We start from the raw sequence: 14,713 nt of genomic DNA, 5'->3' as shown, positions 1-14,713 counted from the left end.
AAGCAGAGAAATAAAGACTAGGCATTGAAGCATTTCTCCATCAAAATTTAAATGGGGAAAATGCATTAAAATTATCTATCATATTAAAACCTCTTAGAGTGTTCGTACTGAATGGACAAATTGAGCAATCTTTTGTTTGTGTAAAGCCAGTTCTGTGACTATTTCATGTCTGCATCTAATGGTTCCTTCAACCATTGTAACTACTGAAGTTTTGGCAGCCCAGTGTGACAGTTTCAAGAAAATGCAGGTAATTGCACACTCTATGAATTGTCTTCCAAAAGCTATTAAAAGTATTCATCTGGGAAAGAACCAGAAACATCCAACTAGTTTCACAATATCCTTCATCTATAATCAGAGGAGTTATGGGAAGAAGGGGGTGCAATGCCTCAGCAGTTAAAGATGCTGAATTTGTCAGCTGAAAAGCTGACAGTCTGGGTTCAAGATATGAGTGTCATGTGACAGGGCAAACTTCCATTATTTGCCTCTGCTCCTGCCACTCTAGCAGTTTGAAAGCATGCAAATGTGAGTAGACAAAAAGGCACCATCTCAGTGAGAAAGTAACACCGTTCCATGTACCTTGGCATATAGTCATGCTGGCCATATGACCACGGAAGTGTCTTCAGACTATGCTGGTTTCTTTGGCTAAGAAACAAAGATTAGCACTGCCCCCTAGAGTCAGTCACGACTGGACAGGGGAAACCTTTATCTTTCTTATTTATTTATTTATTTATTTATTTATTTATTTATTTATTTATATTTTTATTTATATTTTTATTTATTTTATTTTATTTGTCAACAAGTACAAGGAAAAAGGTAACAGTATAGACATAGACATGGACATATGAAAAAAAAATTGGCACAAATAAAAGGATATAAATAAGCAAAACATAGCCATAAACACATAAAATGAGTACATATAAATGGGAACAGTAGGACAGGGACAGTAGGCACGCTGGTGCGCTTATGCACGCCCCCTTAGGGACATTTTAAGAAACGTGAAAAGTCCACGGTAGACAGTTTAAGGTAAAAGGTATGGGGGTTAGCGAGACTAACAACAGGATCAGGTAGAGTATTCCAGACATTTACTACTCTATTGCAGAAGTCATATTTCTTAAAATCAAGATTAGAGTGAATTACATTGAGTTTGAATCTATTGATAGCCCTTGTGTTATTACGGTTGAAGTTAAAGTACTCATTAACAGGTAGGACGTTATGGTAAATAATCTTGTGTACTAAGCTTAGGTCAGAACATAGACAGCATGGTTCGAGGCTATCTAGTCCTAAAATTTCAGGCCTGGTGGTATAGGGAATTTTATTTCGAGCAGAGAATTTGAGTACTCTTCTAGTAAAATATATCTGGACCTCGCTAATGTATTGATGTCTGAAATACAGTGAGGGTTCCAGGCATGTGGGAGGGAGGGTTTGAAAATAAAGACAAATGTGGCAATCATACAAAACACCAGCCTTTTTTTAAAAGAGAGTGTTGCTTCAAGGCATGGCATCTTGATTTTTTTTTTTTCCATTTTTCATTCTCCAAGTGACAAGAGCAACATGGGCCAGAATCATTTTAATTCCTGTGCCTTCAAATAAAAAAAAACTGTAAGCCAAAATCCTCAGTGAATTTTGCTTTAAAATTCATTCTTGCTTTTGTTCCAGCATATTCTCTGAAGGTTATCTCTACTGTAAAATGCCACTAATCAATATGACTTATTTAAACATAGTATTATGTTTAAAGGGAGGGAGGCATGATATAGTGATGTCCTACATGGTGTCGCAGTTCTTTTGCTTCCAAGCTATAACAGAGAGAACGAAGTTTGAAGAAAATGTTCTTCCAGAGTAAATATGATATATGGACCAGCATTGGATGTTTAGAATAAGGAAGTAACCAATAGTTCAAACTATGCCAGACTTTTAATTAAAAAAAAACCCTCATTCATAAAGTAAAATAGTATCTAACAACGGAGCACAAAGCATAATGATTTTTCATTTCTTTTACAATGACTCAGTTAAATACTTTTATGGATGACACAGGGAGGAAATAGAAAAAAAAAGTCTCATTTTTGCATACAAATAGTGGGTGTCAGCTACTAATTAATTAATATAAATTACACGCACACACACAAGTAGTAAAGCCCCTGTGCTGGCAAATAGGAATCTTTGATCTTGGCCTTCCTATCAACACCAATGACATGAAGGCTCCATGACTTTTTATAATTTAGTAGTGGATTCCAAATTGTGGGGGAGGGGGGAATCCTTTGCTTTTGCCAGTTTTGGGGGAAAAAATAGACAGAGCAGAGCTTCTTCTTCTTCTCAGGACTGTCACATCCCAAACATTTGCTCTGATGATAGATTAGTAAAATCATTTTTTGTACCAGTGCACATTCATTGGAAATATTTGAGCCGGCTGACATATATAGGTACCACCTTGAGTGGTAGAAATGCACTTCTAATATTAATTCTATTCTCCCCAGCCTGGTGCTTTCCACTGATTAATTGTTCTAATTGTCAAGAACTTTCTCCTTAGTTCTAGGTTGGTTCTCTCCTTGATTAATTTCCACCCATTGCTTCTTGTCCTGTCTTCAGATGCTTTGGAAAATAGGTTGACACCCCTCTTCTTTGTGGCAGCCCCTGAGATATTGGAACACATCGCCCTTAGTCCTTCTTTTCATTAAACTAGGCATACCCAATTCTAATATTTTGCCATATTCAGTAACAACTCTGGTGCCACATTCAGTGGAAGTATCTGAGCTGACTGAAGTATATAATAAATACCAACTTGATTTGTACAGTAGAAATGCATTTCTAATATTAATTCCACTCTCCCCAACCTAACACTTTCCAGATACAGTATATTGGGATGGTTGGTTGGGAGTTCTAGGACTGCAAATCCAATACACCTGAAGTCAGTTTGGGAAAAGCCAAGTGGTGGGTTGGGAAAAGCCAAGGGGCAAACCGGTAGTAGCGGTGGCGGGAGGCTCTGCCCACCCACCCGGACATGCACAGAAGTGGCGCATGCATGAGCAAGCCGGTAGCAAAGGTAATTGAAACCCACCACCGGAAAAGCCCCTTATCCCCTTGATGCAACTATGGACATATTTTGGACATGTGCAAATTAAACCAAAAGATTCCAGCAGCATCAGTAAGATTTAGCTAACATTCCCTATAGATCTCACAGAAACCAAACAATGAATGAATGAAGCTAGAAAGGAAGCACAGGAATACAGTGTTTCCTATAAAGGTTCCTTTGATGATTTCATGGGCAGCCTTCTTGTTTTTTCTGGGCAAACCACAGCAATGACAAATTGATACACATGCATAGACAGGCCATAATTGCCACCTTTATGTACCTGTGCTACAATGTCAGATGTCAGTACATACATTGAGGCATTTGTGTGTTAACATAAAAAGTAAAGGTAAAGGTTCCCCGTGCACATATGTGCTAGTTGTTCCCGACTCTAAGGGGCGGTGCTCATTTCTGTTTCAAAGCCAAAGAGCCACCACTGTCCAAAGACATCTCCGTGGTCATGTGGCCGGCATGACTAAACGTCAAAGGCGCACGGAACGCTATTACTTTCCCTAAAAAGGTGGTCCCTATTTTTCTACTTGCATTTTTTACGTGCTTTTGAACTGCTAGGTTGGCAGAAGCTGGGACAAGTAACGGGAGCTCACCCTGTTACGCAGCACTAAGGATTCGAACCGCTGAACTGCCAACTTTTCAATTGACGAGTTCAGCATCTTAGCCACTGAGCCACCGCATCCCTTGTGTGATAACATATCCAGGCACATTTTGTCATTTGCTTTCTTGCCGCTATGGATCTCCATACTTGTGGATGTTTTCTTTCTTTTCTTCTTCTTCTTTTTTTTTTTTTTGTCTAGTTTAAATTACAGCCTTGGAATTCCTGGTGGTCCCTTTTTCAAGTACTAACCACATCTAACTCTACCATTTGGGATCACCCAAGGTCATCTAGGATCTGCCAAATAGCTAGGATTAATTGTTTTTACTATCCTAGATAACCAATCGTAATTTATTTTTTGGTATGACTTTCACAATTTGGTGCTTCTAGATTTATGTTAGAAATATGATTCCCATCATCTCCAAATAATATAGCATTGTAGAATTTGGATGGCTAAGAATTATACTGTTTGCAGCCCAGCGTATCTGAAGAGTGCCAGGTTGGAGAATGTTAATACAGCATATTCACTCATGTTGTAATAAAAATACTGTCCAAAAGAAATATTGCATACAATCAGTGCAAATGACTGAAGTTCTATAAGCACTCTATCTTTTGTAACACAAATACACATTCAAAGAGAAAAATAACTATTATTTTGAAATAACAATAAGTATTTCAAGTTTTACTTTATTGCTTTTTTATCTGTGGCTATGTTTTGCATCCTTACCTTAAAAAAACCATGTTTTCTGTTGCGTTGTCCTAGCCACAAATTGCTTCCTGGAGTCAGATTTGTTTCTGGACGATCTATCACCCTTTCATAAATCCTGTAAAGCAAATGGTGTTGTTAGAGAAAAGCAACAGCTTTGGTTTTTTGTTTTTAAAAAAACCTTTTTAAATATTGAATATAAAAAACATTAGTAGAAATGATAAACAAAATGCAACCCGAGGGCAAATCAAACTACCATACATTCTATTTCTAAGTCCGCAACTGAACAATTAAATACAAAAGAATATCAATTTTCCAGAGTCAGATGAAATACAAGATTTCAAAGATGGTTAGGGTAGTGCCATAGATCATATAACAGGTTTTAATTCAGTAGTGCATAGTGATACTGTACTTAAAATAAAATTAGCTCATAAGAGCTAATTTTTTCTTTTGAATAAGCAGTATCAAATCAGTATCAATAATCAGTATCCTAATCCAAAAAAAGGTTCCCCATTTTTGTATTAAAGTACAATTCCGGAAATTGATGGCCGAAGAAGCAATGGTCAAAGGTAACAAAGAAAGAGCTTCTTAAAGGCTTAAAATAAAATGGTTTATTTTCTATCTGTTCAGTATAGATTGGCATCTTTTAATCATTAAAAAGAAAGGTATAGTTTATAAATCATGGTTTGCCTTGACATCCTAATCCTAATTATTGGATGCAGAGGATCAAACAAAAGAATAGTTTGAGAATTTCATTTATTCATTTCATCATTTATAAGTTCTGCAAAAACATGGTATAGGTGACAACCCATTCTGAAATGCAACTTTTTCAGGGAACCAAAATACCTGAGTTTTAATGAACATTTAGCAAAAAAGTACTGCTCAGTTAAATAAAATGCGCAGTATCATTTTCTGACTGTTTTGGACTAATTAACAAAATGCTAATATTTATATAGATGATTAAAATATTTTAATTAAGAAGGAGGAAACCAACAGAATATTATCATTTAAAGCCTATGGCTTAGAAACACTAAATGAACTCACAAGTGTTATTCACATAATTATGAATATAACTGCTTATCTGCGTTGTAATTACAATCAACCCTGATACCTTAGAATACTGAGGCAAAAAAGCTATATTCAAAGTTGTAATCATTAATGGTGCACTGAAGAGGTGCCCCTCATTTGCTTCAAAATAACGACATATTTCCTCTTGAACTAATTTACCTCTTAGAGTAGTAAAACAAGTTGCCATCCACCAAGTCTATATTTTTTAAATCATCAAAAGTATTTATTATCTCTATCAATATTTAAAGTGCACAATTTCTTCAACAACAAGAGCACAATTAAACTTCTCACATACAAAAGTGCTTTAAGAGTCTATATACAGATTTCAACATACTTATCAAATAGTGTATCAGCCTTACAGTTCTCTCATTGGCTTCTTACTGCAAATGTTTTGCATTATTTATTTATGACTTTAGTATTTTCTCTAGAGTGTGTCTAGTCTTCCCAAAGTAACGATCAATATTCCATGAAAAACTCCACCTTCTCTTAAAAACTAACACGTTTTCCTCAAGGGTTTAAACAAAAGAATGCACTGCTGTCTGCATTGCAACTTACAAAGAGTATTGCATTTTATTTTTCTGACCAAATACAACTCTAGAAACACTCCATTAGATCTGTCTTCACTGACATAAGAAATATGAATTTTCTAATATAGAAACACACAAATCAACATGCTTTATGTTACAGTTCAATACTATGATATAAGGGAGACAAATGACACAGAATGTTACTTGCAAGTAACATTGGGAGAATTTAACAAACGATTTATGGAAAACAGGCATAACTTCTTTTCCTGACAGTCTTTCAGAAAATCCCATTCATAAATGTAGCTTGACAAGCAACTCAATATTTTTTTTCACATATTGTTCTAATCCTCTTTCTGAAATATCTACCTACTTTCTCCTTCAGTCAGTCATTTGGGTTATGAAGGACTTTTTTGGGGGGTTGGGGGTTTTCTCATATAAAGGATGGTTAAGATATCACAGGAACACATGAGATTTCATAATTCCTATGAAGTATTTTGATAACTGTATAAGGTTGACTAACATATTGGGGTTACTAATAAAAAAGATCCATTAAAGCAGTTAATGCTATCCCTCTCTCATTCCTTCCAGATTTTTGTGAATGACTACTGCAATCACTGTAATTTCATACTCCAATTCGTTCATTGAATCTTCCAGAAGTCAGCTGTGATTTAGTGGTTTGGGGTACAAAGAATCTAAATGCCAAATAACATCTCTTGTTCAGTTTAGACAAGAAACAAGAAACAAAGAAATAAAATTTAAAAATATCTTGAAAGGGAAGTGCTAATATTTATATAGATGATTAAAACCTTTTAATTAAGAAGGAGGAAACCAACAGAATATTATCATTTAAAGTCTATGGCGGGAGGTTTCTGGGAAATAAATGACCTGCTCCATCACAAGACTTTTTCAATGTTTATGAATGGCATGGCATGGCATAGCATGGCACGGCACGGCACGGCACGGCACGGCACGGCACAGCACAGCACAGCACAGCACAGGACAGGACAGGACAGGACAGGACAGGACAGGACAGAACAGAACAGAACAGAACAGAACAGAACAGAATAATTCTTTATTGGTCAAGTGTGATTGGACACACAAGGAATTTCTCCCCAGTTCATAAGTCTCAGTACATACAAATAATAAAATGAAAATAAGAGACCTTCTCCTAAATAAGGGGAAAGATTTACATTTTACATGGTATTACATGGAAATCATAATGAAAACAATGGCAACTTTTATGTTTAGAAGCAAACGAATTAAGTATGGGCAAGCCATGGGCTACATCCTGAGAGCCTATCATTGAAATTCAGTGACAAAATTGGTGACTTACCAGAAGTACAGATTTTAGTATCAGTCTTGTTTCATTGTTCTGGCCCAAATGAGGGTAAAAATAAGAAAGGGAAGTTTGGGAAGGCAATATGAGAGAGCAAATGTGATGTAATAGTTAAAGTATTGAATTATGAATATGAAGACCCAGGACCCAGTTCATCATCAGGCATGAAAGCTCACCCTGTGACTTTGGTCCAATCATTTATTCTGACCTCAGACTACTTCAAAGATTTGTCGTTGTTATGGGAAATCACAGGAGGAGAAAGCATTGTGTACATTGCCTTTGGTTCCTCAATGAAAGATGTGTTGTACATTTAAGAAATAAATGAACTGTTCCCATTTTCACCCTTTAATCTCTTCTCCCAAATAGCCCAATGGTATGACAGAAAAGTTCTTTACAACTGAATGTTGATGGTTTAATTTAAAAGTTTGGGGAATTTGGGGTCTGAAAAATGAAAATGGGAAAAGTTTGCCTCCCACAGGCACCTTGCTCACATTTTCACACTTAAAACCTTACAAACCCGCAAAAATGTGTGTTGGGGCTTTCCATTGTCCAAAAAGGCCATTCTTAGGCCTTTTGGGACATCATAACTCTTTCAGTTGTATCTCCAGCTGGTCAAGAGAATGACTTGCCCCTCTGCCTCTTGAAGACTGGCCCACTCCTGATATAGGTCATTCATTCTTTGCTTCACACAAGCTTCTATGCCAAGCGTGATTTGAATCTGATTTGAAGTAAGTTATATTATTTACAAGTTGTCAATGTTATCAACATTCTTAGGAAAGTATTAGTCAGTCATCTATTTTCTTCTGTTCGGTACTAACAATGAGACTTTAATTGTGTCCCTGGTCACTTTTAATCAGACCTGAAAGAAGAAGCCAATTAATTCAGAGTTGTTCTTCAAGAAGTAGAAATGCAGACTGTGAACCAAAATGGATAAGAAGAAAAATATTTTTAAAAAACATAATAAAAATGACAAAAGTCAAAAATAATGACAGGTCTAAATATATTAGTGTTTAATAATGAATGTGTCAAAAGAAGTTTTATTATAGATGAGGAGCTGTTATCAAACTGGTGTCATCTGCTGATCAAAGCTCCCATGTACTGACATGAAAGAAAGAAACAAATGGCCCAATTCTATTGTTCTATCCATGTAGATCTCTTGGGAACTCTCACCTTATCAGAGAATTTGAGACTCTTTTGGAGAACAGTTCAGAACATAATGAAAAGTGTCAAGGGAGAATTATCCAAACTCATTCCCTTTGGGTAAAACAGGATATTCTCACATTTGTTCTCAAACAAGGTTACATATTTCCACAATTCTGAAGCTTGCCAGAAAAGGATTTGTCTTCATTGCAATCTGTTGCTTGCTGAAGCAATCTGCAGGAAGGTACAGAATTCCAGTAATTATTGTAAAAAGAAAATTGGTAATCTAGATTGCTTCTGGACGCAGCCAGAAAACTAGAGAACCTTGGCTTCTCCTAGTATCTCTCTGCACTTTCCTTTAGCACACATATCTGGGTGTTGTGACTCCGACCCCCGAGCCTGCCTTATCGGAGGGAGAAGGCTCCGAAAGTGAAGGAGAGGAGTTGGCCAGGCCTCCCTCTCCAGGACCCTCCTCTCTGGCAATGCCTCAGGTGTCTCCCGAAGGAGAAGAGATTGGCCAGGAGCCAGGTATTGCCGAGCAGTCGCAGTCGGACAGTGATGGAGTTAAGTCTTGGTGGATCCAAGCCAGCGTCAGAGAGACAAGCGCACACAGCAGAAAAGGAGGCGTGCCGGAGATTAAGCTGAGTCACTGGACCACACCCCATAGGGGATAAAAGGGGGTGTGGTGGCCATTCAGGCTCTGTGACAGACAAAACTAAACAACTAGCGAGTCGCATTGTATCTCTGAAACTACGTTATCTGCCTGCCTTGGATTTAATACGGACTGGACTTGACAATTCTGTGGCATTTGTTTTGGTTCTCTGTGAGTAAAGTTCTTGGCAAGCAGCTACTGGGTTGCTGCCAATCCTGTTATTGAAGGAATTTATTGTCTGCAAGTTTTATTTAACTCCTGGCTGACTGTTTGTGTGCGTGTGTGAGACAGGGATAGAACTCTGGGCAGACAACTTCTGGATCCAATTTTAGCAAAACGTTATCTATCTATTCAGCTTCTGAGACTTCTGTGCCTCCCAATGGAAGATCAGGCCATGGCCATAAGAAATATAACTTTGACAACTGCAGCACTGGCCGTTATGAAATGTTCTCTCCAATATAACTTACCTGTCTCTTTTTGCTGGTTCAAGATATTTTCGTATCTAAAGATCTTCAATAATGTTCTTCATCAGATTAGAACTAGCACTTGTACAAATAGTCTCAGGTTCCTATCCTATATGTCTCTATCACTCGCAATGCCAGCATGAAATATTTCCCTTTTGTCTTGCCTTATGAAAAGATACACTCCACCATTGCTGTATGGGTTTCCCACTTCTAGGTGTAAACATAATTATTTCAGGCCTTTGGTATGGCAAAGCAGTCGGTTTTGATTATAGTGGGTTGCTCTGTAATCAATTATAACTTGATTTTGTTTTCATACATATTGTTGTTCATTAATCACTATTAACTGATTATCACATAGATTATTTTATCTATGAAAATCATGTATATACCATAACAGATATATATTTTAACCTTGATGCTGTCTGTATGTATTCACCTAGGAAGGACTGGGCTTCATACAGTTGTAATAGCTATTTACTTGTATATATTTACCTATATTACCTATATTTACTCACAACAGAATTTTGGACTTGGACAACTTAGAACTAAACCGCCTTCGGTCTGACCTAAGCGTAGTACACAAAATTATCTGCTACAACATCCTACCTGTCAATGACTACTTCAGCTTCAACCACAATAATACACGAGCACACAATAGATACAAACTTAAGGTAAACTGCTCCAAACTCAATTGCAGAAAATATGACTTCAGCAACAGAGTGGTCAATGCCTGGAATGCACTACCTGACACTGTGGTTACATTCCCAAACACCCGTAACTTTAATCTTAGATTGTCTACTGTTGACCTCACCCCATTTGTAAGAGGTCTGTAAGAGGTGTGCATAAGAGCACCAGCGTGCCTACCATCCCTGTCCTACTGTCCCCATTTATTCGTATCCATTTCCTGTATTCATAATCATGTTTATACTTATATCTGTTACCTTTATTTCCCATTTTTTTAATTTGAAAATACAAACTAAACAAAAGAAATCACAACAAAACATACAAAACATGTAAACATATAAACAAAAATTCAAATATATGTCAAGTTTATCGCAACTGTACTGTATGTTCTTATTTGTGCTTTTGACTCTTCATTATTTGGTCTATCTCTTATGTCTATCTGTTATCTTCTACATGCTTGACAAAATAAATAAATAAATAAAAATAAAATAAAAATATTCCAAAGAGAAATGTGTTGCCTCATCTTTGTTTTCTTTTAAACGGTATTTACAGATAATGTTGGTCTTTTTATTTTTCTTGAATTATTCTTCTAAATTCCTGAAGAATAAACTAGTTGGTTAATAGTAGTTTTCTACATATGCCCTCCTCTTTAATTACTATAGGTTTCCTAATCAGCTAACAGACTGCTTATTTAAACACTCCCGCTTTTGAAGAAAGTACTTTAGTCTTCGACTTACAACCACAATTGAGCCCAAAATTTATGTTGTTAAGTAAGACATTTGTTAAGTGCCCCATTTTACAATCTTTCTTGCCACAGTTGTTAAGTGAAATCACTGCAATTCATAAGTTAGTAACCTGGTTGTTAAGTGAATCTGGCTTCTGACCTTGTCAGAAGGTCGCAAAAGGGAATCCCATGACCTTGGGACACAGCAACTGTCGTAAGTGGGAAACAGTGGCCAAGCATCTGAATTTTGGTCACTAAGTGAACTGTTGTAAATCAAGGACTGTCTGTATTTTCTTACTAAATGTCTAATAAGGCACAGTACCTACAGTATCAACTCTTAAATCAAAAAAGATTATGCATTCAGAGAAAGAAAGATGCTAACATGACTATATTTTCAAAGAGGCTTTAAAAAGATCTTATAAGAGGGGCTTGCAATGGAAATTTTGTAAGTTGTTACCAAACTTACGGTTCTTCAGTTCAGCAAGCTGTGAGCAGAGTTCATAAGCAGGCTGACATGAATGCACTCTTACACTGCAAAGAGCTCTTAAGAACAAAACAATTCCAGAGATAGTTCAAAGCAAGAGATTTAATCCTTTTCTACAGATTAAACAACAGCCAGGGTTTCTAATCCTTGTACATATGTTAGCTACTAACTCACTGCAATAACAGCAGCAGCTGGTAGGAGAGAGGGGGAGAGAAAAAAATGTTAATATTGTGTTTTTATAATAATAATCCTCTCACAAAACTATATTTTGTGATTCTGACAGTGGGCTGTAATGCAAAAAAAAAAATTAATATGATTAAAAAATATTAGTTTTTGAGGTGCCAGAAGCTGCTGTTGCTAGAATGTTTAAATTCTAATGCTAGGCATTTTTCTCCCAATGATTTCCAGCCTGAGCTTGGGGGAAAAAAAACACAAAAATCCCTAGGGGAATCTGTACTTTTGAAATTACCCCAGTAATTTACCAAGATCAAAATAGGAGACCTACCCTTGCTGCTGGTTTCATAAGTGATGGCTGAAGTTTGAGTGTACTATCCTAAACTGGCTATCCTAAACTGGAAGAAACTACTTAAAATTTGCCAGGATCAATACTGCAACCCTTTAAGATCTTGAAAACACATCTTTGTAGTAAAGTTATTTAACTCTGTGACTGTGTCCGTGTATGTTTGTGTGTGTATGTTTGTGTATACAAAGAGAGAGAGAGAGAGAGACAGACAGACAAACAAACAGAGGCAGAGTGTGTGTATACGTACTGTATACATATGCATACATACATACATACATACATATATTCACATATACCATGTTTCCCTGAAAATAAGACCCTGTCTTATATTTTTTTGAACTCTGAAATAAGCGCTTGGCCTTATTGCCATGTGCTCAAAAGCCCAATTGGGCTTATTATCAGGGGATGTCTTACTTTGAGGAAAACAGGGTACATATATATATATACATACATATACATATACTAGTTGTATGTTTTATAACATCCCTCCATTAAGTAACAGTAACAGAGTTGGAAGGGACCTTGGAGGTCATCTAGTCCAACCCCCTGCTCACGCAGGAGACCTATACTAGGGTTTCAAACCACTGACCTTTCTGATCGACAAGCTCAGCATCTTAGCCACTGAGCCACCTAAGGAGCCACAAGTGATAGACAGCAAATGTCTAACAACAAAAATCAGACTCAATTTAAAGATTGCTGCAAGTCACAGAATAGTGTACTTGATTTGGACTTGGCAACTTATTTCATACTAACCATTATGATTTACTTCTTAGCATAGGAATGGCCTGACTCTTGATGGAGAAGGGCACATTTTTGTGACGAATAAGAGCAAAAATAAGGCTGATAAAGATGGATAACACTAACATTTTCTAGTTCCTCCGGGATTAATATGTGTAACAGGAGCTAGATGAAATACCAAATAAATGAAGGAGGCCAAATGTTGTTCATGTCTTCCATAAGGACAAAATGGATTAGTCAGGAAATTATAGTTAGCTCTCTCTATGTATTTTTCTTTTCATTTCCTAGTTGAATTTGTTAATCAGCTGGGAACAAAAAAAAAATTCCAGAAGACTCTAGGGATACAAATAATTTGCCAACTCCTGCCTACATGACCTTTGTGTTTCGAAAAATCAGTCTAATTACCCTTTTCAAAGTAATATTCAATTTGACCCATATATTCCCTTAAGAGAAGCATCTGAGAAAGCAAGCAATCCTTACAAATGATTAAAAGAGCCATAGTGGTTTCTTTGCTTTTATTATTCTGTAGACATCTAGTGCTGTCAAAGAAATGTATCCTACAAAGACTTGATGCTTGGGAAACAGTACTTAACAAATCCTACGGTCACATAAAAAATGGAAAGAGAAGTCTATAGTGTGATGAATTAACACTCAGACTATATTGCTTTTGTAATTCAAATAGATCTCAACATGAGAAATTGTTAACAGCGCTATATCATGCACAGTAGCTTCCTTTTTTAAGCTTAACTCAGATTGTGGTATCCTCACTTTTGAGTATGTGCTTCCCTCTAAAGCTAAACTCCTAGTAACTGCATGAATAATATGGTAATCATTTGCCACTGCCATTTTCCAGAATATTTTCTTTTTTTCCTATTTCCAAGAGTATATTCCAGTTCTGGAGTTTGCTGATGATTTCCCTGTCAGCTGCTAATGTTTTTACAGTGCCAGCAAAGGTTGCTTAAGTGCTTCCACTTTCTGTGACTTCTGCTCTTCAGGTACTGGATAAAGCACTAAATATGTTTGTGGAAAAGTAAACTCACTACCTGGATTTGAGCAGGCATCTTTTTCTCTCCTGGGATCTGGAGTTTTGGTGTTACCTGGAAAGGAGAGTTAAAATAGCCCCACCTATTCCTTAACTGATCATTCATTAAATCTAAACCATTTTCCTAAATTAGCCAGGCAGGCTCCCAATTCCTTTACAACTGTCTGAGAATTGTATGGATATCCATGAATCCTTTGTGGGTATGCATATTGTGTTACTTCTCATTGATACTAACTAATTTATTTTACCCTTTTGTGGTCTATTGCTGGTAAACTACTCTAAAGTATAAGTGCTTTTCAAGTTAGGCATAATGCTAAACTTGTTACCCATTTACAAGTTATAACAATTCTGTCAAACATAACAAAAAAGATTCTATACACTCGTCCTCTGTGAGTTTTAGAATGCATACTTCATAGGGTCCATCCCTTGCCACTCCAGAAACTGGATTTGGAGAGACTGTTGTTTCTCCACTATGTGACTGCTTTCATTTAAGAAGCACTATACAGGTAGTCTCAACTGATCATTTAGCAACTGTTCAAAGCTATGGCAGTTTGTACTTTGAGACTACTTTCTTACTTACAATCTGGATTTAAAGTTCCCAGAGTTCCCTTCCCTCCTCATAGTCACATGACTGAACTTCAGGCACTCAACATAGCCACATTTATGGTCATGTACAGGGTCACATGGTCATGTAACAGTTTTTCTGAAAACCAGCACTTTGTAGGAGATGACCAGGCTGAGCCCAGGTGGGGGGAGGGTGTAAAACACTTCATAAGTCAAAAGTCACAAGAGATCTAAGTCCAGCCCACCTTGAATGCTTCTCTTATCTCTTACATATTTCTCTTGATAGTCAGTTGCAGAGGTGGGTTTCAGCAGGTTCTGACCAGTTCTGGAGAACCGGTAGCGGAAATTTTGAGTAGTTCGGAGAATGGGTAGTAAAAATTCTGACTG

General features: G+C 36.8%; 1 protein-coding gene across 2 annotated transcripts in view; it reads right to left on the bottom strand.

The window, feature by feature from the left end:
- NELL1 (neural EGFL like 1) overlaps positions 1–14,713 on the bottom strand; it is a 564,211-nt gene that overhangs the window by 373,105 nt on the left and 176,393 nt on the right. For both annotated transcript variants that reach the window (XM_034417254.3, XM_034417255.3), the window contains exon 5: positions 4,402–4,498. In XM_034417254.3, the coding sequence (XP_034273145.2) occupies positions 4,402–4,498 (97 nt within the window). The remainder of the gene's footprint in view (positions 1–4,401; positions 4,499–14,713) is intronic.

This window comes from Pantherophis guttatus, chromosome 1 (genome assembly GCF_059756535.1).
Source record: "Pantherophis guttatus breed Tessera chromosome 1, ASM5975653v1, whole genome shotgun sequence".
NCBI lineage: Eukaryota > Metazoa > Chordata > Lepidosauria > Squamata > Colubridae > Pantherophis > Pantherophis guttatus.
This window is presented reverse-complemented; position numbering and strand designations above follow the sequence as displayed.